This window comes from Plectrocnemia conspersa, unplaced genomic scaffold (assembly GCF_051122295.1).
Source record: "Plectrocnemia conspersa isolate PC_06_02 unplaced genomic scaffold, ASM5112229v1 ptg000002l, whole genome shotgun sequence".
Classification (NCBI taxonomy): domain Eukaryota; kingdom Metazoa; phylum Arthropoda; class Insecta; order Trichoptera; family Polycentropodidae; genus Plectrocnemia; species Plectrocnemia conspersa.
The window spans coordinates 3878282-3905012 of record NW_028277166.1 but is presented as its reverse complement, the minus strand read 5'-3'; the positions used below and the strand labels follow the sequence as shown (position 1 = coordinate 3905012).

At 31.3% G+C, this 26731-nt stretch overlaps 1 protein-coding gene across 2 annotated transcripts in view; it reads left to right on the top strand.

The window, feature by feature from the left end:
- gukh (NHS actin remodeling regulator GUK-holder) overlaps positions 1-26731 on the top strand; it is a 170421-nt gene that overhangs the window by 131255 nt on the left and 12435 nt on the right. Inside the window, exons 1-3 of one of the 2 annotated variants that reach the window (XM_088205352.1) lie at positions 23858-23944; positions 24008-24098; positions 24472-24643. In XM_088205352.1, the coding sequence (XP_088061478.1) occupies positions 23899-23944; positions 24008-24098; positions 24472-24643 (309 nt within the window). In that variant the 5' untranslated portion in view covers positions 23858-23898. Of the gene's footprint in view, positions 1-23857; positions 23945-24007; positions 24099-24471; positions 24644-26731 lie in introns of those variants that run through there. The other variant, XM_088205351.1, reaches the window with a different exon arrangement.

Genomic DNA, 26731 nt, shown 5'->3' with positions numbered 1-26731 from the left:
CTTCAAGCATAGAACTGTCACTTTGCTTCTGACATCCAATAACAAAGAGAGCTTAGTCAAAATTGCACTAAGCGGAGCTACTCCGAATGGAATGAAACAACCCATAAGATACCGAGAAAGCAGCAGCTTTCGTATCGATCTTCCGATTATACCCAACTAAACTGCGAGATGCAGAACAATGTCAATTACATTAATGTATATTATATGTGTATTTATATTGACAAAATTATGCACATCAATTCTAGTATTTTTTATGTGCACTAAGAAACAATATTTTTAAATCTTGATACGATTATTCAATGCTAACAATATTCATAAACATAACATAATTTTTTTGTGAGTTTTTGTCTGGGTATACCTGAGATAGTCGATAATTAAATCATCATGGCGGAGAAATCTTTAAAAATTAAAAAATATTATTACTTTTTTTTCACTTTTAATGTAAATAATTTGTTGCTAACCTACCTTTAAAATTTAATATCCATGATGAAAAGTTTTAAAGAGGTTAAAAATTGATTTAATAATAATTTATATATAAAACTTTGTACGCGTGAACTGTCAGGTTCCGTGCAGAAAATTACCAATTTATTTTAGAAGGAACCGAAATTTGAAGTCAATTTTCATGGAAATAAATCACTTTTTCCCCCTTAAACTCATTTTTTACAGGTGCTATAAAATATCTCGTATGTTATGTATTTATCTGAGAGCAATAATTTTTTTAAAGATTATTCATAGTATTCAATAATTTAACATAAATTTAGTTTATTGAAAATTATATACGAGGGACTTATCAATGATTTTAGTCACATTTATAAGTGCAATAATGGAACATAATAGTACTTAACAACAAAAATAAATATTGTAACACAACATTGTGTTTAATGATCTGAACACATTGTATCACCAATATAAAATTTGTAATCAATCGATAGTATCAAACTAGTCTTCATAAAAAATTGTGCTTCAACTTTCAATTTCACTTGAATCTTATTTTTAAAAATCACTGAAAATAAAATAAATATACAGAACCTTAAAATATTTTCATGATTAAATCTGTTTAATTTTTTTTAAAGTCTTTTTTTTTTTTTTTTTTTTTTTTTTTTTTTTTTTTTTTTTTTTTGTAAGTAGAGGGAAATCTTCGAAAGACGTCGTTAGCTTCCAAGTCGCTAACGACAGTGCCGGATTCCGTTGCTAGTCAACGACCTACCGGCTAAAACCCATCTACTGCCCTCCCCTGAACGACCGGTACTGTCTGTCCGATATATCCCTTCGGTTCGTTCAGTTCTGGGACTGTGTCCCGTTGGGGCCGCTATTGCGCTGTCTTTCAGCGTCTTCTTTGTGTCGCATTACGGAGGTCACAAAGTTCTTCCATGCCTCGAAGAAGCTCCTGTTCAGCAGCATTGATTGTACCATAGTGTTTACTGCGGCAGGCCTTCCTGTTGTCCTCTCCAACGCTGATCTGTCCGATGCCCACGCCGAGCATTCGAAGAGCGTGTGCTCAGCGTCGTCATCTCTTTCGGTGTCGCAGTGGTGACACACGGCGCTCGCTGCTTTGCCAATCTTCTTCAGATACGTGCCGAAGCAACCGTGTCCGGTCATGCCCTGTGTGAGATGGTAAGATAGCTCACCGTGTTTCCTGGCGATCCAAGTCCTCAGGTCGCCGATGAGCCTGTGCGTCCACCGACCCTTGGTGGACTCGTCCCATCTTCGTTGCCACTCGGACATGGTCGCAGCTCTGGCGGTCTCCTTCTCCTGGCCGTTGTAGGTCGCCTGCCTCTCCAAAGCGAGTAGATCCAGCGGTGGCAAGCCGCATAGGGCAAGAACAGCATCTCCAGACACTGTCCTGTACGCGGAGGCTACTCGAAGCGCACTTCTTCGCTGCACTCTTGTGAGACTGAGCCTGGCCTTCTGAATTGTCATGGCCTGTGCCCAGACCGGGGCGCCGTAGAGGAGGACCGAATGGACGACCTCGTTGTACAGTCGTCGCCGGTTCTGTTTCGGTCCTCCGACATTGGGCATCAGCCTGGCGAGGTCCTCCGCCACACGCGCCGCTTTTGTCGCTGCTGCCTCGGCGTGGCGTACGAAGCGCAACTTGTCATCTATGTGCACACCCAGGTAGCGGATCTCCCTCTTGAATGGTATTTCGAGGCCGTCGATCGCTATCCTGGGTGGCGGTAGTTTGCGCCTCCGCGTGAAAAACACTGCTTCGGTTTTTTTTTTTTTTAAAGTCTAGAATTACTTGAAGATTTTATAGTTTTTTAGTTTATAAACGATTGATATACTATATCATATAACAATGATCATTATTATAGTATTATATGTTGAAAATACCTGATATATAAAAACTGTTTCATCACAATAACTGATCTAATCCTTAGTATGTTTTGATTATTTAATTAGCATTGGAATGAAAATATAAGTCATATTTCTTTTTATCAAAAATGAGTGTGTGTGTGTGTGTTTTTTTAAATATTTTTAGTCATTATTGAAAATTATTAATTTACATATTAGTCATATATTTAAAATTCTATAATATTCGTCCTTATACATAAATGTCTTGATATATTATGTAGTATAATTATGAAGGATTTTAAAAGCTTTGCTGTAAGCTCACCAAGAAAAGAGCCTGGTACAAGCCTTTACAATATTTTTTTGTTCGTAGAAAATTTTTATCCATAAAAATGAATAATGAGTCCCGACGGCTAAGAGTTAAATCCGCAAATCCCCCCGTTGAATTATTAAAATTTAACTGCAGCCATACACTTTTTGCAACTTGGAAGTAACGAACGTGCACGAAATTGCGATGTCACTGGCCGCCGGCTGTAAAGCTTTTTAACCCCATCGCCGTTGCTAATTAGAAACTTGTGTTTCTCTTTAAAATTTATAATTTATTTATTAATATTATTTATTGTCAAACCATATGTGATTTTATAAGCTTTTTGGAAGGCTTGGAACGCTCTGAAATATTGCAAATTATTTATTGAATTAAATTATTTTTACTTACACCTTATTACTTCTCTTTTCTCTGAATCATAGAAGATATATTGCGTATAACAATATATCATATACTCTCTTGTTCCCAAAATCCAGCGCCTATTATTTCTCGGCAATATAAACACACTCTTGTTTACAAGAAGCCCTAGTTATATCCCGCTCCGTATTTTTGTCAAATTTGTTTCAGTTACGTTTGCTAGATACGTTTTCAGGGTATTACTGTCAAACTTTATACGTACGCATCTCGGTAGTCTCACTTTCTACGGATAAATGCGAGCCTAGTTTCTCAAAAGAGCCCTTTCGACATCTCGGTGCCCAATTTTCGCTACAAAAGATACCGCCGTATATGTATAGTATATACATAATATTATACATTTACCCTTTGTTCGGTACTCGTGCACGTACGCTCTTATTCGAAAACTTTCCTCTAATCCGGCCCTGTGTAAACACTCGCAATTAATCACGCCCTAACGTGTCACATCAGCGGAGAGTCGCTTACAAAATTTGAGCGTCGATTGTTTCCCTTAGTGGCATAGAGCTTTGATGGTACAAAAAATAAATGGAGTATCATAAAAACACATTTACATCACTAAATTAAAATAATATATATTAAAATACATCCTTCAAGGTTCAGACGAATGGGAGCGAATGTTTATTTAGAGCCAATTGCGTTACTGTTTAGATCCGTCTTCAATCCATCCATATTTGTATAAACATAATTTTAAGATGCTAATTTAAAATCAAAACACGATCATTTTAAAATATAGTTTTCATAAGCATATTTTTTAGACGTGTCTCAAAAAGGGTTTAAATAGTTTCATGTTGTAGTAACTGAATAAATATAGACTCAAAAGTTTGCGTAAACTAATTTGTTGTTAAGCTAAGCTTTCAACCTATATTAAATCCATTACGATGTGTTTTTATAAAATAGTAGTTTTACATATTAGTGGCAGTGCATGAATTATGCTTCAAGTTTACTGTTATTAATTACAGCAACATTTAGTCTTAAACCTTTTTTCTACAGTCCAAAAAAATGTTAAATCACTCTTGAAAATAATAATAGGTGTAATGAACACGCACAAAAATACAAATAAAAATATGTTATTGTTTCAAAGATATACAAATAGCTAAAACAAACTTTCAAATAGTAGATATTAATCCTTTGAGTAGCGAGCTAATTTATATATTATAAATTTGTTAATTTACATATTTTTACGTAATTTATTTATGTATTGCATTTTCCACAAATTATAAAAAATCACGGACTTTAAACGTTTTATTGCTTTAATTTATTTTACTATTTTTTTTGTATTAGTATATTTTATTAATTTAACACTTTTCTTATATACAATTATTTTATTTATGAAAGAGAGACTAAGATTTTCTAAATTCAAACTACTCAACTCGGATTCTGCTCCTTACCGCCTGAGCAAGGTCAATCGCTTGCGCTATTTTCTAGCATTTAAGAATTGATTTTCTAATAATGATTTATCAAACCATACTTGCGATTTAATACATCTGTATTTTATCTTCTATAGCTTGCTTTGTCCATGTGCAGATCAACAATAAAATATAGATAAAATGACGCAATCGAAACCATTAAAGTGGGTGTCACAATTTTGCCATTGACACTGAGCGCAAATGCACCAGCAACGTGTGATTATTGGAACATATCATTTTATAGCACTCATTAAAGAGGTATCCCACTGCGTTGTATTATAGCTTCTTGTATACATAGGTATATAATGAAAATGATAATATATAGTTCATCTCATGTGCATTCCTCTGCCGCGTCTGAATTAATTCAATTATCTCACAGTTGGAAGTCGGACGGTAATATTTAATTAATTCAACCCAAATTTGGGTTAGTGGAAGTACTTTCATTGTAGACATTGTTTTTGAGCATGAGCTTAAATTAACTGTCTAAGAAAATTAAGACTATTAAGTATATACATATATCTTAACAATTGTGTTATAATTATCACAACATTGTTGAATTGTGTACCGAATAAAAAACTCATTCGAAAGAATAATGAAAAATAATATAACATTAAAAACAAACAGCAAACCTTCATCAGCGCTACCAAATATTTAACTTTCCAGTTATTCTATGAGCTCTGAGATAAAACCTACCCAGTGGGTGCAAACAAACGTTTATTGTTTGACTCGGTCGTTATCTTCACTCCCAAAGGAAGAGCGAGTCGAAATCCTTTTTATTGTTTTTTTTTCTTCACACATATTTATCGTTTACTTTTTCTTTTGTTCCAGGTGAGTATCTGCTCGTATTTTTCCGATTGAACTGCGCGATAAAGGGCCGTAAGTAAAGTACAAATCCATGGCGAAAGACCGGCACAAATCTTAAGCTATCATCAGAGACCTTGCGGGGATTTTTTCACAGCAAATAAAGTTGGCTTTGCGTGAGTTATTGATTAAATAATATTATCTCTGGATTGCCGTCTGAGTGATGTGATTTTTGAAGACACCTAGACGTTAGGAATTTTATTGTATATATGATTTACTAAAATGTTTACATAAAAATGCAAATGACAATATCGCGTGGAGGCTCGCATTCGTGAAAATTTAGATTCAAATTGACTGATGATTCATGTTCGTTTGATTATGAGTGATTGGTAATAATACGTAGATATATGAAATGCATTTTTATCATGAGGCCCGGAATCATTGTTTTCCCAGGGCTCGGGTTCACTCTCAATGGCCATTAGTGCATTTTTCCAAACAAGTTTTAAAGCTTATGAAGAAAAAGTTTTATGGCTTTCTAAGGATTATTAAAAAAAATATTCATTCGATGTGAGGTTGTTAGTATTAATTATAACGTCTCCCGAAACTTGTTGATTGGCTAGATATTAAACTTCTTTTTTTTGTTAAGTCAAACCGTTGTCGTTTTGTAGATTGCTAATCTTCCCAAAAATGACATGTGATTAACAGATCGTGCTTAAATAATATCTAAGACAAAATACTTTGATTTAGATATTGTTATATATATTATATTATTTGTTCCATGTGTTATTTTAAATCAAAAATTACTTCTGTAAGTATGTCTAATAACAAGTTTTCAATCAGAATGCTTATAATAAAATACGGTTTTGTACTAAAATGGTAGACTGCTGACTCTCGAGTTATATCCCTATCACTATAAATATTACATCCACAATAAAAGCTTTACACTGTAAGCAGCATTCCAAAGATCCACATCTTTGGATTAGAAGCGTATCGTTAATCATCAGACCGCCCACCAGTTAGCTCTTCACCAAAGAATCCATTCCCTGCCTCAGGGTCACAACTATCTGGTTATCACCCGTTCAATTATCAATCCCCATAGTTTTGTCCTTTTTGTGACCTTTACGACACTTTTTTTCCAAACCCCAAAGACAAAGATGCCGAAAGAAACGAACCAGACGCTTTCTTGTCGGACACTTGAAAAGGCTCCGTGGAAAGAGTTACGACTTGAGACTTTCGGTGACGCTTTGTGACTTAATTGAGGTTGATTTATCTGTTTTGTTTTTTAGTAAATAAATAATCTGTTCAATTAGAATACGATGTTGAAAGTTCGAGTCGTAAACGTGGTCTTTTTAGTGTTTGGTTGGACTTTCTTGACGCGTAATTAAAACTGTTTAACGCATTTAAACGTAGAGTATAAAATCTAAGATATCCGATTAAAATTTTCAGGTTCGAGATATTTATTGAATGCGTATGTATGTGAAGGTATTTTAATGAAAGATACTATCTTTTAATATCCTTTTCTAATGATACAGTTAAATAGAAATGCATATAGTTAGTTAATAATAGATTATTTTGTATTTTTGTTCCTCAAAACGAATATATATGAAGGTTAAATTACATGCAAATAAATGTATTTTAGCTATGACAAAATATTAAATTATTATTTTTACTATTAACTGTGATAAACGTAAAGTTAAATTTTTGTATTAAAATTACTTTTTTTTAAACTAAATATCTTGATTTCAATTGGTTATCTATATATTAGTGTTAAAGCTTGGTCTATCGATACATTTTGTTGTGGTGTTTTATATGTTATAAAATTTTATAAATCAGCAAATTTTTTGATGTATTAAATTGCTTTAGATCAATAGGCAAACTTTTTGTGTAAAGTGCTGGATTGAAAATATTTAAAGTTCAACGGACCAAAAAGCAAAATTTAAGTGAGCCTCAAAAAAACGTAATTTTGCAGTTTTCAGGCCGATTATGTGTGACTTTGTAGTTTAAGTAGACGCCGGAAAAAACTGGTAATAATTTATCGTTTTGTTGTACAATTTACCAAAATAGTGTAAATATTTTGTAGACTGAGCACTGATGGAGAAGTTAGTGGAGAAGGGATGTCCTCTAGGTGATCTGTTCGGGTCTCTCGTTTTTTTTTTGTTCTCGTTCTGGGTCTGGTTGTCTATCGACTCAAATCGCGTGATAGTCTGCTCTCGATTCGTGTGTTTCTGATCCTTTTATTTTGAATTGCTTGATCGTTCTCAGATGTGACATAGTGTCACATCTTGATTCAAATCGTCTTTCGAATCATTGATTTGATGTTACTTGGCCAATTGAATCGGTTGCATATTTAAGCAATAAAATAAGTTTATGCCTTGAATTAGTAAACCTGAAATATGAACACACTCTAAAGATCATTATTGCAAGGAGTAAATTAAAATAACGGTTTTTACGCAAATTAGACGCATTGCTTGTTGCATTCTTTATGTACAAAATGTTTGTTTTATTAACTAAATAAATTTAATATTTATATATAATATAATTTATGTATTTTAATCTAAATTAAAACAAAAAAATTCAAAGATTTTTGTGCAATATTTTTTTTTATTATTAATCTTGCTTAAAAGTTATATACTGATCTAAAAGTAGAAAAAAACAATTTTATTTTTATGTTATTAATTTTATTTTATGTGAAAAAAAATTTATTCGAACTTTAATAAATTTATTTGAACACCCATAATTGCACAATAACCACACAGACGTTCGAAAAACATAATTTACATTAAAAATATTTTAAACCCTATTCTTGATAAGCTTTGAAATACTCCTTTGAACAATCTTTAGTATGTATCGGATGGTCACCTAACGTGATCAAACTTGAAAATTTAAACTCTAAATAAAAATCATGAATTGGTGGTAGAGCTAAAAAATAATGCGATTGGCTCTTAATTTCTCATATTCGTCTAAGCTTTTATTTTGGTAAATAAAATATATCAAATTATCATCTGGCAGCTGACTGCAAAATTTACTACATTCTACCACTAATCATAAAAAGTAAACACTTTATTATAAAGATATATGATTATATATATACGCATTTATTTATATTATAAGCAAGCGTTCTTACGCTGCTTGTATATCTTATATTTAATCATAATAATTCTTTTCAATTTACTTCTCGAAGCGCTTCGACTCCGTTTCGGAGCTTCTAAAACACTTCATATGAAAATTTCGAAGCAAAATATCCTCGTTGACTGTATTGTGTGTCATATTTTATGCTCCTCGATTAGCATTTAGGATCTAGGCTGTAAATTCCGAGCTTTTGTTGTGTCTCAAAGTTGCCCAGCACAAAAGCTCTCGGCCGCTCGTTATATTTAATTTAACTTCAAATAAAAAATAATAGTAAGTGCATTTTATTAACTGTCACATATCGACCACTTTGGAACTAAAAAAATAGTATATTTTTTGCTTTTCTTGGAAAGAAAATTTTATCATTTCCCGCTGCCGTTTTTCTTTTGCTTCACTCGTGTCAGCAGGAATGCGGAATTTTATTCCGTCAAAGGAAAAAATATGTAGCAGCTTCGCTCCAGCACGCTTTGTACATAAAAAATATATTGTGAAAAAAAATACGAATTCAGAGCGACGAATAAAAATGTTCCTGAAAATTTGACGAATTTTTGTGCGAAAAATTCATTCCATTTGCACTTATATGCTTAAGGTTCTATAAAAATATTTTTATCGTATTAAAATGTGTACTTATCAATTTATATACATATATATATATATACATTAAACCGTTTATAAATATTTTTAATATCTAAAGAATTATATAAAATAGCTGTCAAGTGTATAATAATACATTATTAAATAAATTTATAAATAGCTTTTACGTAATCTTATTTTAATACTTATACTTGTTTGTCGTTATTTTTTTTAAATATATCAACCAAAAAAAGTTTAAGTCAATATAAATCTTTGTATATGTACTTATTATAAAGTATAAATATTAAAATAAATATATTTCTAGCCTTAAAATAACTTTTGCGAAACCTTTTACTAGTAAAATAAAACAGATAATTTCACAAGATATTAATTTTTTAATACCCGCACTAAATTATTATGTATTGAATTTGTCGCATTTTTATTTATTGTTATTTTCCTTCAATCCATAATTTTTATTTTCTTTCAATGCCAAACCAAAAGTTTTATTAGTTTTTCTTCACGCGCCACAAAATTGTATTTTTTTGGGGCGTAAAAATATTTATGCATAAAAAGTAATATCTTGAGTTGTTTATTATACCTTTCCCGTTATACTTATGTGGGTATTTGAATATAAAAAATACTTTCCAGCAACATGCTTATTGGATCTTAATTCCTTTGGGTGCTCTCTCTACACTGCAAACATCCGACGCGTTTATTGCTCTTCTCGCCAACTTTTCCGATTTTCAAACGTGAAAACTAATTCTGAAATGGAACCTAAGTATATAAAACAAGCCTCAGGATCTTTCACTCAATACTTTAATACCAATCTCACCTTCATTATTTTTATTTTAATCTAAAATAATTGTTTATGCGGGGTATATTTTATTTCTTTAAACAATAAGTTGGTCGTATCTTAGAGGCAATTTCAACTTATATGAGGTACATTATATATGTATTAATAAAGTATTTGTTTCAGCGTGTATTATATTAAAATAAATATTTATGTTTTTTATTTTAAAAGTATTAAACAGCATCCTATGCATATACATTACAACTTCTAAGCGAGCATTAATAGACCAGAATTGGGTTAAAAAAAGTTACTGTTAACAACAAAAATACAGTTATAAATCACAGTTTTAAAAAGTTCGGACGCTTGTCTCCTTTCTCGGTTTTATTCTATTCCTTTTCTGCCTTAGAATTGAATGGGGTGATAAATAGGATTGGAAAGTTTTAGGGATGTTTTTCGAATTAAGATGACGTGGTATTGCATTGGAAAAGTTTTGAGACAAAGTTAAATAATAAATATAAAATATTCGTATATAAGTATATATAATTAAAATTATCATAATCTATCTCAACTAAGCATATTATTTTATGTAATAGTATATTCAGAGGAATAAACGTTAATTTTATAATTTAATTAGAGAGATTTATGTTGCGTAATTTTCTATGCAACTGCGGGTCAACTCTGACCCGTAAACCGAGAGCAATAAATCAGGGACATATGTATGTATCCGAAATAGGAAAAAATCCCATATGCAAGGGCCACTGGCTCGGCTTGTTTGTATATAAATCATAATCCAACTTCCATTGCAATTTATGTACAACAACTGTAAGTATTTATAGTCAGTTATATTATATGGAATATTACTGTGAAATTAATATAGGAAAAGGCATAAAATAAAGCAATGATTCTCTTTATATAATACAAGTTTATGACTTACAGAAGTTGATTGTTATATAAGTGTGCAAATTGTTTTGAGTGTGATTTTGGAAGCATAAGTCGTTATATGGCAATATAATAATTAGACACGTATGATTTAGTACTTATTTATATACTGATATTAACTTTGTATAAAACCGTATTTTCCTATCACAGCTCGTATATTGTTTCGGTTCAAATCATTGCTATTTAGCACGCTACTAGCTTAACTAAACACATAGTCGTTTCGGATCACCCAAGGATTGCACAATAGCCACACAAAAGTCATCAATTAACGCAAAATATTTCTTATAATTTTGAAAAAATACAATCAGCTATTTATAGGAGGCGGACCTAAGCTATAGCTATATTTGCTATGATTATTTTACTATTTTCATATTTTACTCAATATATTTTTCAATGTAAATACCATCACATTTGCCATATAAGTCCACAATGCGCCACTATTTTAGCAGCATCACCTCAGCTTGCAAGTTTTAATTTAAAAATAACATTACATGTGTCACACAACTCATAGCAGTGAAATAAAAAATATATCATTACTTATACTATCCAATGTGAATGATCTACTCTTTTTTTTAAATTATGTTTATGTATTTTGAATTTATGTAGTATTAATATCTTAGTTTTTAGCACATTTAAAAATAGCCCAAAATGTTAAAAATAGCCTCAATCGTTCAAAACACGACCCTTTAAATATATCAATTTGTAACCACTCTTACTTCTAGCAAATTTTAATTTTTCGCTTCATTTAAGTATCTACTCGGTTTGTCTAGGTAAGCATTCCACTTAAATTTTCCACTTTCCACTTGCGACAACGCCAAAGAACCCTTCGAGTTTTGCCCTTTTTGGCCATTTTCCGTCCGACATTTTAATAAGAGCTCGGTGATGCGGCATAAAAATAACACGAGTGTAATTTTGGACGGAGACTTACGGCCTTTCCCTTTATAAATATTAAATGTGCATATGACATTAAAAAGAGAATTTCTTAATTAAGACTTGACTCTGAATATGAAATATGTAGAATAACATTTTTATTTAATAATAATAATACAAAATAAAGTGCTTCTAGATGATCGATCTGAATTGTCAGATTTTACATTATAAAAATTCCATCGGAATGAAATAAGTCGTGAGCGTTTTCTCGTGGGAAAACTCATGGAAAATTTGTTTACACAAAAAAAACGTTTGCTTTCGATTTGACGACGAATAACCTGGGAGAGCTTTGATGTGTGAAAGTTTACAAGTTTTCTCGGATCTTGGCGACGTCAAAAAGCTCCTGCGAGGAAATAAAAAAAGGAAAAGCTCCTTTGCTTACGAGCCGGCAAGAATTGCCTTTCTATATTTAAATATACATTCAAAAGAGAGAGTGGTCTTTGAGAATATTATATACACGCATAGTGCATATTTTAGTACATAAATGGACAAAGGTTCTATAGATAGTTTCATATGAAGCGTGATTTTTTAATTAATGCTCATTAAACATCTATTTGAGATTACGACTTTATGTATCTGCTAACACAGGGATCGGCAAAAAAGTCACGAAACTGATGACGGTACAGTTCACCCTTGACATAACTGGTTCAATAACATATAAATGATTGAGATATTTTCCACAAAGTACATGTTGCTGAATTATACAATGAATAATCAGAGACTTTGAACACCTTGTATTTCTATATTTTTTTTCAACATGTTCAAAATATATTTTTGTACATTGGTACATAACATAAAAAATAGTTTCGTCTGTATTTTTCCATGTAGTGTAGATTGTATAGTCTACATATTTCATTACTGACCGATTCTGTATAACTTATTTTTATTAAAGAGCGTGTAAAATATCTTCCGACAAGCGTTTAAATCCAAAATTTTCCGGAAAATTCGCAAACTTTGCTAATTAATACAAAGCGTGCACGTGTCGGAAACAACATTGGCCCAATTTGGATTTATTTTTTAGCGCAAAGCAAAAATTATAAAAGAAAGTCTCACGACACATGATTGATGGGAGACAGGGCCGGATTCGCGGGGATGATGCAAAACGACCTCATTAGCGAATGTTCGCCGCTTTGGACCCCTTTAATGAAATTAGAGAGATTTATACCTTCCATTAAGAATTCGGAACAAATGGCCGACGATGGCGAAAATTGAGGAATGGCTTGTACTAATTAATTTATATTTTAATTATGGAACACTGCGGTTTAATTATAATTGGGGTAAACGGGGGCGTTTAGACTTTACAATAAAATTGGGCTACATTAAACAATACAAGATGAGTTGCATGGTTCAAGTCTCTCCTCATTTTACAGAATTCATCTAACATAATAAAATTTGTTAATAATTATTATAAATGACAATAAAAATTAGTTTTGCAATTGATGCAGTGAAAATCTGAATAATTGTTTATTGTTTATAAGAAGCACGACCTTAATTCGTAGAAAATGAAAGTTTCTCGTTATGCGACCGTTGAAAATAATATAACTACTGTTCATCACGCGAACACCAGTTGCGCAAAACTCCATCAGCACAATACCATATTTTATGATGAAACTCATGTATTTTCGTTATTAAATATATGCAATAAAAAAAATTAACTTTCTGGGAATAGAACACTAACATAAGTATTAAATTATGCTGACATGTACCTTGATAGAAAGACCACCCCGAAAGGACAAGTTTTTTGTCATAATAAAATTCCATATACCATTCAAGGGTCAAGTGTCCGTCGTTATTAAATTCTAAAAAAATATGTTTATGTTTATCTAATGTATATTGGGTTGTAAGAATCTAATAATTTATTTTTGAAACTCCTATATATTCAATTATATTACTCTCATGTAATGCTCAAATAAAAGTAATGAAAAAATCATATTTTATTGATCAAAAAGTCACTCAAAACTATATGATGCACTGCGTTTTATACACGTCCTTGTTTAATTACTTTCTTGTTAATGCTGTACTGTTATTATGTATTAATAACTGAGAATTTCAGTAAATATGTAAGTACTTAGGTATTTAAATAAGTAAGTGCTTAGGAATCCGTAACATTTGATTGGACTACTTGCAAATTATTATTATCACTTATTCAGAGGTATATTTTTATTATTTTTGAGTGTTTTTTTTAACCAATCGACCGCTAGCTATAGTGTTAAAAATATTTACCAAATCGTCCACAGTTTAGTTAAATTAAAAATTCGATATTATTTTGTATTGTCTTGTCAATTAAGCTATCAACAATAAAAGTCTTTACAGTCTGTCTGTCATAAAACTGAATATTACCTGTGAGTATATGTGAAACATTTGATTAGCATATAAATGTAGCTTAGAAGTAGGGGTATATACAAAAGTATATTTTCCAAAAAAAAAATGCGTATAACACGCATGAAATAGGCTAATCTATACAAATGCTAAAATATTTTTGAGTGATGAAGAGTGATGCTCTCTGATTAGAGTAAAATATTTTTTTATTGCCTAGATGGGATGCTTTATATTTGTCGTCAAGTTGGTGAAACTGGCAGCAAAAAATGTCTCATTACAAATGTGCGAAACTGAGGGGTGCTTCTTATATTTCGGAATGGAAGGTATTGACTTTATCAACGGAAAAATAAAGGCGGTGGATTTTACTGTTTCGTTTATTTTTCTCAATTCTTCACTGAAATTTTCTGATGTTTCTGAATTTTGAAAGTTTTTTTTAATTTGATGCTATTAAAATAAATTAATATTTTAATATTTTTTTCAGAATATATATAAATAAAAATTGTGAAAATTTTTGGGACTGCCCCTAAAATAGTCCTTAATTAAGCCGATATAATATCTTTGGACCACAATTAAGAAAAAAAACGATTACACAACTCAACAAGCAATCAATAACTTAATTTTGCTACAACGAATTATACCATGAACTCGTTGAATCGTTCATGGTATAATTCGAAACAATCAATGCCTATAAAAAATATATAGAAAATAAATATATCTAGCTATGAACCTAAATATAATAGTAAATTAAATTTAAAAGTACTATGAAAATATATTTTTATATATATAAAAGTTAAAAATTAGTTGTTCTAGTATCAAGTCACATTTATATGAAACGCAAGTTTTCTTTTTGCCACTTGGGTCTCCTTGGTGTTCTTAGTCATTAGTTTATATACATAATAACATGCATGGCATATGGCTATGGGGGTAATTGAAGTTTTCTTCGCGTAGTTTAATTAAAACTTACGCAGTATTACGATAGTGGTTATAGTATAAATATCGCGGTTAACATCGCCAGTTAACAACTAACCGTTGTCATAAATAATTCCGGGTTTAATTAGAGAGATATTAAAACGCCGTTACGTTGTTCGTGATCAACTCTCCATTTAGAAGAGTCGTGACGGTGATCCTGGACCGAGATGCTGGCGAGAGGAAAACCCTCGTGCAGAAGCAACCCTCTAATCTGATCAGATTTAGAAACGCTCCGAGGGTGAAAATATTTAAACGCATGGCTTATGCCAAATATCGAGTTTTTATTGCGTTTGCCATATGAGATATTCGGGTGGGTGGTTATCTCTATGAATATTATACGAATCATATGGTATTCCATGAATATTATGATGATTTTCGAAACTCGTATCTTACAGAATATGAGACCGAATTCTTTGTTGATACATACATTTAGATGTTTGATACTGTAATTTGAATTAAATTAAAAATATATATCAACTTACAACAACTAATGAGAAAGACGTTATGTGTATGTAATTAGTATAACTAAGAACAAAAAGAGATTTGTTTTAAATTGATATTCACAAACGTTTGGATCAATAGCTATGACTCACTATAAGATTTTCTGCACTTTTTAAAATACCGTGAATTCCCTAAATTTTAAATACATATTGATGTTTTTGATGTAAATACAACGTTAAACTGATTTTGAGTTATTTTTATTCATATGTACAAGACGGCTCAAAAATATTATATTTCAATTAAAACTTCTTAATTTTGCATCTTGATATACAGAAAATAATAAATGTTTGTCTCTAATGTTGATGCAACGTTGACTCATTTTTACCGCATTATCCATATTTTTTCTGAAGTCTTTGCTAAGCTATCTATTTTTTTTCGAATGTCAAATAGCGCTTGGGATATTTTTTTCTGAAGAAAAACCCTTGAACAATAATACCTGGCGATCTTATTGTTGAAACCACATGTCCTCCGATTTTAATTCGTCTACTTTGGGTCTGAAAAATACATGTAACGTAACGTTGCCGGCAGCATCTTCTGAGAAGTGAGGTCCAATAACATTTTCAGAATAAACATAGCTTTAAAAGGATGGAAAGGCTTCTCGTGAATAATGTGACAATTTTCCGTTTCTTAAAAACGAAAATTTTTCGATTCAAAAACACTCTTATTTGCGTATTTTGCGTCATTCTGCTACACACTGTCAATGACTGTTCTGATGACATAAGTTACGAATCCTTAAAAATCTGGTGTTTTTTATAGGATCATACTTTTTACGCCACCTTGTATAAATAAATGTAATTAAATTTAATTTATTTAAGAAATACTTCAAGTGTGAAATAAAATAAATCTGTAATTAATTTTAGAGAGCTATTATTGATATATTTTATTTACATGCATAGATTAATATACGATTCTTCAGAAAGAGTAGGCAAATACAAATGTTAATTGTTTAATCTTTCAACTTTTTTTTATAAACTTAACGACAGTGATATTTAAAACGGTACATATTAAATATCTTAAATTTTTTGCTATTATTTACGATTTATTAATATTTTTTTATGTTGCGGGGGGATATAATAAGTTTTTTTTAATGGTACATCTGAGCATTTTTTTTAATGGATCACATTCAATATTTATGCAAAAAGAGATATTTATATTACATGCGCTTATGGTGAGATATATTCGTGTGTTAAGTGACGAGAGTGAGTGAGAATAAATAGGCGTGCGGAACGCATGTAACGCACGCCCTTATTTTTCACTCACTCTCGCCACTTAACACGCGAGCGAGCGAAATGGAATGTAACTCACCGTACGCGCCTGTTATATGTCCCTAATGAATAGCTATGCAAAATTTGCTTACATTAAAATTAACAGTGCGTTTGCTTACACTAATAATATGGAATTCACGTGTATTTTTATGATGTTACCACTTACTAATTACTCGAAGCTGAATCCATTATTTTTCATGTGAAATCTAAATTGAGAAATTCCGGGACAGAAACGGTAAATGTAAGCAGAGTAAGATATTTACAAAGTAGAGAAACAGATGTTATAAAATATAATATTTATCAATCATGTCATTTTGTGATTGAACTAGTTAAAACACCCTTTATTTATTTTTCTTGATTCCAATATCTTAGAAGTCTCATGCCTGCTTTTATTTATTGATATTTAACGTACGTAGATTTTTCGATAGGCTAATCTAAGAAGCCGTTTCATAAATAAAATTTCTAAACACTTATTCCTGAAATATGATTATTATATTTATAGTTCATGTTCATTAATGACAACGGATAGCCTTTTCCATACTTCTTTTTATATTATAAATAAAAAAAAACTTGTCAAGTTATTCACGCCCATATGTGTAAACTTAATATATTAATCAATGAATTATTTATAAAAATTGACAATTTTTATGTTTTTAAAAATCTAATTAAGTTAATCAATGCCAACAGATTTATTTATCATGAAATTCGGTTTTTCATACTTTCAATTAACATCATTTAGGAGTTGGGAACCATGTGTTGATTTCGTAGCCAGTGAGACTCAGGGTGGAATCTAGTTAGATGTTTATTATAATATATTTACATATATTGCGATAGACGCTAAATGGCGAGATGTTTTCTCCGAGCGGTGGTGGAGAAGCTGGCGAAGGGATGATTTCAGTGTACGATCCTCAAAGTTCTGATTGGTATGGCAGCGATAGTATATTGTCCGAGCGATGGTAGAGAAGCTGGCGGCGAGATGTGTGCGTCCATGATCGTATGTTGTCCGCGGGCGGCAGTTGTCTGCTGGTGAGTGCCTTCTCCTCATCGGAGTCCAGGCTTAAGTATCCAGAGCTGAAAAGCTTGCTGACCAATCGAAATTATGCACTGATCATCCAGCCAATCGTTTCAGTCGCTTAGCGAAATAGGTATATGTCTTTAAAAAGCGACGTTCGCTTGATGGGCATTATCCAAGGTCGTATTGCATTGTAACGGGAATCTAGTGGATGCGCTGATTTATTATATCCGTGTTCTAATATTCAAAACTCGTGTTATTTATGTGGTCGTAACGACGTCTGTGTGGTCCAAATCCTTTACGCTATTACCTTGTTTGCTTGTTGATGGATGATCATTTTGATAACAGTAAATTAACGCTTTGAGACAATTACGCTTTTGTGTGTGGTCGGCACAATCATGTTACCACATTTTGCCTGTTAATAACGCTATTGGTTTATAATAAACATACTATTAAACAAACCTTGCACTTTACGATGAGTAACTAACACGGCCTTTTTAAACACATATTATTGCGGCAAATAATGCTTATGGTACACTGCTTTTTCACATGTAACCTAACAAAAATGGCAGTGATTCAAGCCAATTAAAATATCTTTCATAGATTATTTTTCAATTCTATAAATGTATTTTATAATTTTCTAGCAATTTTAATCCAAATAATTTGTAGTTATACTGATATTGTGTTATTTTATCATTTTGATTAGAAATTTTAATAAGAAAACTCTGATTAACGAAGGGAATATTGACGCTAAATAGTCAATTTATATGGAATGCTCTGGGACACGTTTTTTCCGGAACTCATATCCCAAGTTCCGGGCCACTATTTCTATCTGGAAACACTTCCTGAAATACATATTTGCCCCCAGGATAGTTTCATCCGTTCTTTGACCCCTATATTGCGTTCAGGGGTGACAAATTCGACTATCATATACGTTTTTACGTGGACTTTTATCATACACTTACCCCGAGTTAAGTCCGGATTTTATCAAAGGGTTTTCTTCTAAAATATGAAGGTACATAAAAATATGAGACATTGGATTAAACATCAATAAATCAAATTTATAATCTTTATTTAAGTTTCTCTACCTGACCGAATTTGCCGCGTGAGAATATTAATACGTGAAAATACCAGTTTCTTGTATTTTAAGTGAAACTAGATATTGAGTTAATAGTTAATACAAAATTATTTTAATATCTATTTTCTCTAATCACAGTTTCTAAAAATGTAATCATATTATAAAAAATTTTCGATTTGATTTCAAGACTTGTATGATTTACCATAATTTCCAAGCCATTTGACGAAATGTTCGTGTCGACTTCAATTTACTGCACGTAGCCCCAAGAACCCTTCAACATCCTTAATTGAATGTATATTTTTTCTCGTACTTTTACAACCTAATTTTGCGAAAACGGAATTTTCCCCTCGTGCTGTATTTATTTTCATTTTATTTTTTGCAACTCTCCCATTCGTGACCGTCGTTTATTTTATTTATTTTTTATATTCCATCTCAAGTGAGATAAAATTAAACGTTCTGTTGAATCGACTGTTGATTAATTAACTGCAATAATTTTAATATAAAACACATAATATTAATATAATTCTTTTTAGAGCGTCACGTCTGCTCGTTATCTGAATCTTTCAAGACTCCGGTACAAAATCGTGATGTTTTAATAGGCTAACACGCTTCTTCTTCTACTTTTCTATATAGAATAATGCTAAATAGCCATCACTTTATGCTCGCAAACTTCGATGTTTACTCGGAGTAGCTCACTTTACGTAGAAAATACAGTAAACGCATCGTAAACCGTCGGTTTATGAGGCATAATAAAAAATACGTTGCTTTTTCGTATGGAAATTTCAGCTCAAATGGGCTCATAATAAATCACTAAATTAGGTTTTACCGTTTCCAATAAATATGCAATATTCTAATTGAATGTCTTTCATCAGAAAAATAAATATTTAACTGCTTTCTGTATTGAATCTAAAATATTTATTTATATTTTCGACATTACTGTTTTACAGATATATATTATAATAATTGATATAATAAATAAAAAAATACTTTAATATTTTCAAATTCAGATCCAATAATACAACATGTAAGCCAATATAAAATTTTATTCGCGTGAATAAGTTGACAACTGGAGATGCACAATATTTAAAATTATTCATTTTTTGCGTAAAAAATATATTATCAATTACAAAAACATCATAAAAGAAATAAATATAGTTTGCACATATTATCGAATCTTAAACTGAAAAAAATGTTTTTTGACTTATCAAGTTATTCACACTCACGATTACGGTTATATTGTTTTACTTCTTGCACACTTATATATTATTTAAATATATATGTTTGAGTCAGATTTGACATTAGTTTTTCGTTTTTTTATTTACATACTGTAATTTAAAAATTTTAATTGAAAAACAATGGTTTACCACCTCACTCATACTCCCCACTTCAAAGAAGCCCGATCAAGTCTGGTTTCGTGGTGGGCTGCGGTCGTGAGACCATCATCCCGAAGACCTGAAGGCTATCTTCGAAAGGCAACACAATACACCTCACACAGAGTCTATACACTTAAAAAAGTAAAATATGTAAATCGATTATTCTCACTCCATAGAGGCAACCCGAAATTTAGTAATTACAGTCCTTTGGTGGGAACATCTCACACCAAAATATCTAAAACACCTACTCAAATCCTCAGTGCATTTCTCTAATGTTATATAAGTACATATTGTCCTATGCATTTATTTATAACCGCATCTTACCCCATACACAATTGTTTTATCAAAGCAAAGTTCATCTTAATTAGACCCAATTATGTATCGATAGTGTTGAAAAAGCAATTAACCCAATGGGCGGGTCTCGAAACTGAATCTACTTCTAGATGACTTGCTCTAAAAGGGTCACAAGTCTCCCTTTCTTCATGCGGTTAATCGATAAGGTGGAACGAAACGACGTTTCCGAAGGAATTAGACTTAAGGAATGCTCTTAACCTGTCCTTGGATGGAGGACGGTTCATAATTCAGTAGGCATTATTCCTCTGAGATCTACACACCTAGGAGAATACCGGTTTTCGACCGTCTCGCACAAGAAGGATAGCACTGGATTCTCAATATATGCGTTGAGAAAATAATCAGTAGTATTGTGTTGGAAGTTTTAAATTTTGATCGTGGTTTATTTTATACTGATATAACAACATCGTAAGTTATCTATTCATTAGAGGTTTTGCTATAATAATAATAATAAAAAATATTTTTGTATCCACAAAGTACATAATGAATGCCATCAATATCTTTATTGATATACATATATGCTTCTATATTCTTCACTGATTTTTAACAGAGCCTTACATTGCCCTTGAAAAATCTTTCACGCGTTCCCTATAAATATATCCTGAGGCTTTAGTATATTCAATGCATATTTTGTTCTGCTTTTTCAGTCCACGCCTTAAATTTGCAAAATACAATGCTCCACAACCTTGCATTGTTATACAAAGCTTACTACAATGAAGTGTATACATAATTCATAAATCTTGTTTTAATACAATTCATTGGACAAAAGATGCTTGCAATTCTGAAAAATATTTTTAGCAATTTCGCCTAAATTTTAAATATACTTAAAGACTGAAATTAATTTATTTTATATGCTAATATACCTCGACCTTTCAATGCTTAATCATCATCTTTTATGTAGGAGTTTTTTTCTTTGTTAAATCGCCACTCGTTAATAAAGTACCTTTGAGATGCAAATACCTTTCAGGAACATTTTTCACACTTGCAGACGTTATTCAACATCGGAAAAAATATAGTATTGTAAATCAAAAAAAGTCGACGCGTTAAAGTATTAAAGTTCAGATAAAGTGTCTATGAGAGATTACTCTGCTCATATTTTTTTTCGCGCACCTTTCGCAAACCGTAATTTATCGTCCTTTTTCCCTCTTTTTCCGTCTTGAGGAATAAAGGAATTCTTAATAAGGACCCAGAGAGCAAACACACCTCGGAACGATGAAAAATCCCAGACGTTGCGTACGAACCACTTTAAATATGTAAACAATCTCGAATCAAACATTAAACATGCTTAGCGTCGGTGGAACGAACCCTGAAATCTGAGGTGAAATCTGACTATCGTATATTAGCACAAAACTGACATATTTCTTATGTAGAATCAATCATAAAAAATACAAGATGTTAAAGATATCGTTAGTTTTTTTATTGCTGGACAAAATACTCAAAACCGTTTTTATGCTGTGTTATAAGTAGTTATTGTTAAAATTTCACCTGGGTGGTCTCTAATCGCTCAAATTTATCCAGATGTGACGTCATATCTAATCGAGCATCACAAGTATGATTTGCGGATATGGAGAATCATGTTCTTGCTTCACTCCCTGTGATGAGGCAATGTCATTTTTGCTGCTAATAATATTTTTAAACATTTTAAGCATTGATTCAATCAAGTTGAATTGTTAAAGAATTTGAATATCTTATGAGAATGCTACATCTGTTTTTATAGTCCTCATTTCTATGATATACGTATGTTCTCTCAACCTTAAGAGAGACCCTTAATAAATCATGAATGATCCAGAACTTGAAGAGGGTTGCCACTTGCCATGTTACCCATGTCTTGAATCATAATTAAATTTTAAGTAACGCCTCACGTATGACCAATAGAAACAAAGGCAATGGACCACCTAACGTAGCGTTTCCTAAAATGACATCATTTTTATAAAAATTCAATGCGACCTTGTCTGCGAATTCGTCCAGGATTCACGCTCCGTTGCCCTCTTCTACCTTGGTAGAATGGTACAATAAGCACTTTCGCCCTGGACACCTGACTTTATTCACCGATGATTATCTCTAATGGTAACAAAATTATCAAGTTCCATCGGCTTTGACGTCGCTTTGTCTACTCGCTTCGGAAACTTCTCAGAGACACGGTCCAGCTGCTACAGAAAGATGCTGTCTTTATGAGTAGTAAATGAAGGCGTCAAGATTTTCATTGAATTACTAAACTAATTACTACTACTATCTGGTGAAGAGATCGATCAGATACAGTTACACAATGCCTGGTAATAATTTGTAAATTAGGTGTAGTGTTAAATCGTGTAATTGTATAATAGAGATGTAAAGATAAGTCTGTGAAGCTATTGTTTTATTTTATAGTAAAGCAGAAGTGTTTCTTGAAAAAATTTAGTAGTATTAAAATCAATGGTATGCCTTATTTTGTTTTAAAATAATGAAGATCTTACAGAAATAGTATAAAAATTATCGCTACATGGCCTAGTTTTTTATAATATTTTTTTAAACCACTGAATTTTAAAAATATCACTCATACTTTCACACATTGTTTTTCGTTTCTGTGGGATAAAGAGAGTGATGATGGATTCATTAAAAAAATCAATGTAAATAAAAACTCAATTTTCAATTCTCAAGAGTCAATAACTCATAAATTTGCAAAATGTTGCAACGGCAATAACATTGACAATTTATCCAATTTTTGATATATAATGAGAAACAACATATAATTAAGAAACTGCCATTTTATTTTATGATATGTATATTATATGTTTTAATTTCTCAAAAACAATTAAAACTTATTTTGGTATAGACGCCCGTCGTCGTTTTTCGGACAATAAGAAATATTATTATTTAATTATTATCAACGGTTTTAAATATAAAAATAATTTTCGATTTGGCGCATTAAAATAAAATAAATCTTCAAAAGAAAGTTTTCGATAAAAATGTTTTGGTTATTGTATCAATAATTGCGAACTGTGAACGCATCATCGCACGTGTTTAGTTAAAACAAACAGCAGCAGATATACTCCAAAGTCTAAAGTAACAAAACATTTGAATATTTCAATTAGCTCTTTCCCCTTTCCGCCTTTATATTTTTGAGCTTTTGGATTACGCCTTTGTTCCTTTTTTCCCCTCCATTTATTTACATAGACTTTTTTATAAAATAGCAAAGGATCTCGAAAAGCTTCATTAATGAGCGTTTAATTAAATATTATCCTTTGTAACACTCGTCTATTGGCTTTATCCGAAACCGGTCCTAATTATAAGTCATTATTATTTATTTACTATGTTACATCGTGTTTGGCTATTGCATATGTTTAAGTAAAATCATATCTATATTGATAAGACCTTATCAGCGATAGTATAATTAGTTCAAGTAGCCGAGGAGCGACAGTTTGCGGTAAAAAAGCATTGAGATAGTGTCGTGCATCCAAATGAGACCTAAAAGTGATATTAAACCCAAGAGATATCACTCGATTGGTGATTATCATCCTAATTTGCTAATGTTTTTATGTCACTTTTAATTATTATTATTTTTTACAGCTGAGGGAGACTTGTCGGCTTTTGCGCTGAGGAAAGATCATTACGTTTGCAACACTGATTTAATCAAGAATTTATTTGAGAGCAACACAAAGTGAGTTATTGTTATATACATTATATAATATGTATAGTTATTATTAAAAGTATATCTTAAGTAGATAGAGATTAACTATAAAATCTTATCTGTATAATGTTAATCTACTTGATGCGTTACAACGGGGTAGCAAGCAGCATCTACTAGTAAGTATTGTAACAACACCCTTATCATTTTATATGCGGGTTAATCCGGGTCCAATTGTTAAATTATTTATCAACTGTGTTAAAGTAGTACTAAACAAAATCCCAACATCGCAGTACAAAAAAAAGCTTCGTCCTTTTCTCCCGCTTTTAACCCATAAGCGTAGTAAAACGAAAATTCTCGTCTCCCGCATACAAAGTGTTTTAATATTTAATTATTTTTATTTCAGGCCAAAATGTCTGATAGACATGTACGAAGCAGCTGGAAGGGTAACTCCAGACCCGTCCGGCGCAAGTTTGCCCGCGGGCCGACGTTCGCCACCTCTGCTCTGTACTCCAGTCTTGGGATCTCGTCAGAGAAAACTTCGACAAAAAGTAGATGTCGACATAGAGACGAGACGGGTAACTGATTTATTACAAATTGTTGTCGAGTAGAATCGAGTCGTTGAGCTTCAAAACCAGCTATGACACTCTTTACAATTTTAGAAAAACTTTTTGCGAATTTTGAAATGCCAATTTAGTTAACATAAATTCATAGTATTTTTTTTAATAAAATAAAATTTATTATAAATTATCTTAAATTCGCGTCTTGCGCTCATAATCTTGCTCTACATATCTCGTGATATCGCGTTTTGCTCTCTCTGGCAAGTCGATTTTTTTTCTATAAATTTTGACAAACAATACGATACCAGCTTGTCAGCTGTTGTCAACGTTTCTTATACTATGTTTTTTATGATTCAAATTTAGAATTTGAAAATAAATTAATTTAAATTTACAAGAACTTATTTATGTATATATTTTCCATTCAATCTAAATATAATTATGTAATAGAGATCTTTGGTCAGTCGGCAGACGCGCGCTTTTGCGCTTTGCGCTCAAAACCTCGTGCTTCGTACTCCATAATAACATATATTTATGAGTGTTTTTTTCTATCGATTTTAACAAACAATATCAGGCTCATCAGTTATTGTCAAATGTTTCTTGTTTATGTTTTTTATTTATTTTTTAAATTTGGATCAAATACATTATAATTTGATATTCAAAATATAATTCATCATCATGACGCATTGGGGAAACCTGTCAAGTACTAAAAGTCAGATTTGTAATAATAAATAAATTAATAATAATTATGTACTAGAGGATTTAGGTTTTGTCGGCAAATGTTTCGCGCAATGCACTCACAATCTTGCGCATTATGCGCGAAACTTAAATTTGTTTTGTTAGTGTGACTCGCAACTTGTTTATTGTTACATTATTAGTAAGCTTTAGGCGCTTTATAGAATTAGAAATATTTATCATTTTTCAAAAATACTATAAAAATATTTTATTTTAAAATATGTTGTTATAACATATTGAGCCGTATAGCGAAAAGTTGTAATTATTTTTACATGAAAAAAATATGTGAATTTTTTCGAGTTTTTTAAGAAAAAAATCACAACACAAACAATGCCCATTTGTACGAAAAAAATGTTATTTGTACGAACTAATAAAAGTTATGGTAAGCTTACGTTTGAATTAAAGTTTTGAAATGAAATAAAAACCTTTTTCGACTTAGGGCGCTAACTTTAATAAAAATACATACATTCTAATAGAAATCTAAAGTTTAAGTAAAGTTTACAGTGATATAGGTAAACTGAAACTTACTTTTTGAAAAAAAAATAATAACAAATTTGGAAATCGCTTTAATAACGCAGTGCAAACTTTTTTATAGTACTACCCCCGATTTTCTTTTAATTTTTAGCGAACAACTACATTTACATTATACATTATAAACCAATATCTGAAAAGCACAAATTTACATTATAAAGCAATATCTGAAATATAATTCGCAGGGTTTGTTCCAAAGTCTCCGTTTTCAAGCCATGTTATCGCAAAAATAACTATTTTTTTCTAAAGAAAGAGATTCAATCAATTTATTTGGTTTTAAAAATCCACTAAATATGGAATAAATTAACACTTATCATTTTTTATCACTACAATTGAAAAAACATTTTTTGCTCATTTACGAATATTTTTTAAATCTTAATTAAAAAAGCACTATAACTTTATGCACCAAAACTATTTATTTCTTTGCATAAATTGTTAAATTCTCTTAGATTTACAGTACGACTTTATTTAGAAACACTTCAATGGCTTACATAACAATCCGAAAAACATTTGTAAAATAAAATTTAGTATAATCTTCAGCTCACTTGTATTCAAATTCTGTCTTTGTATGCGCTAACAAAGGTTCGCTAAAGTCGTAGGTGTGAGTTTTGGCCAAAAATCGCGAATTAGCAGTAAAATATGAGCTGATGTCTTATCGTGGTACAGAATATAATAATGATTTTCTCACAATTCGCGTTGTATTATTTGAATTGTCTTTCACAAATAGCATTAAGGTGAACTATCGATTGACCGTACGATCTGACATACTATATCATCGAAGAAAACAGTAAAAATAACCTTGACATTTGATCGAACTTGACGTACTTTTTTAGCCTTGACTCT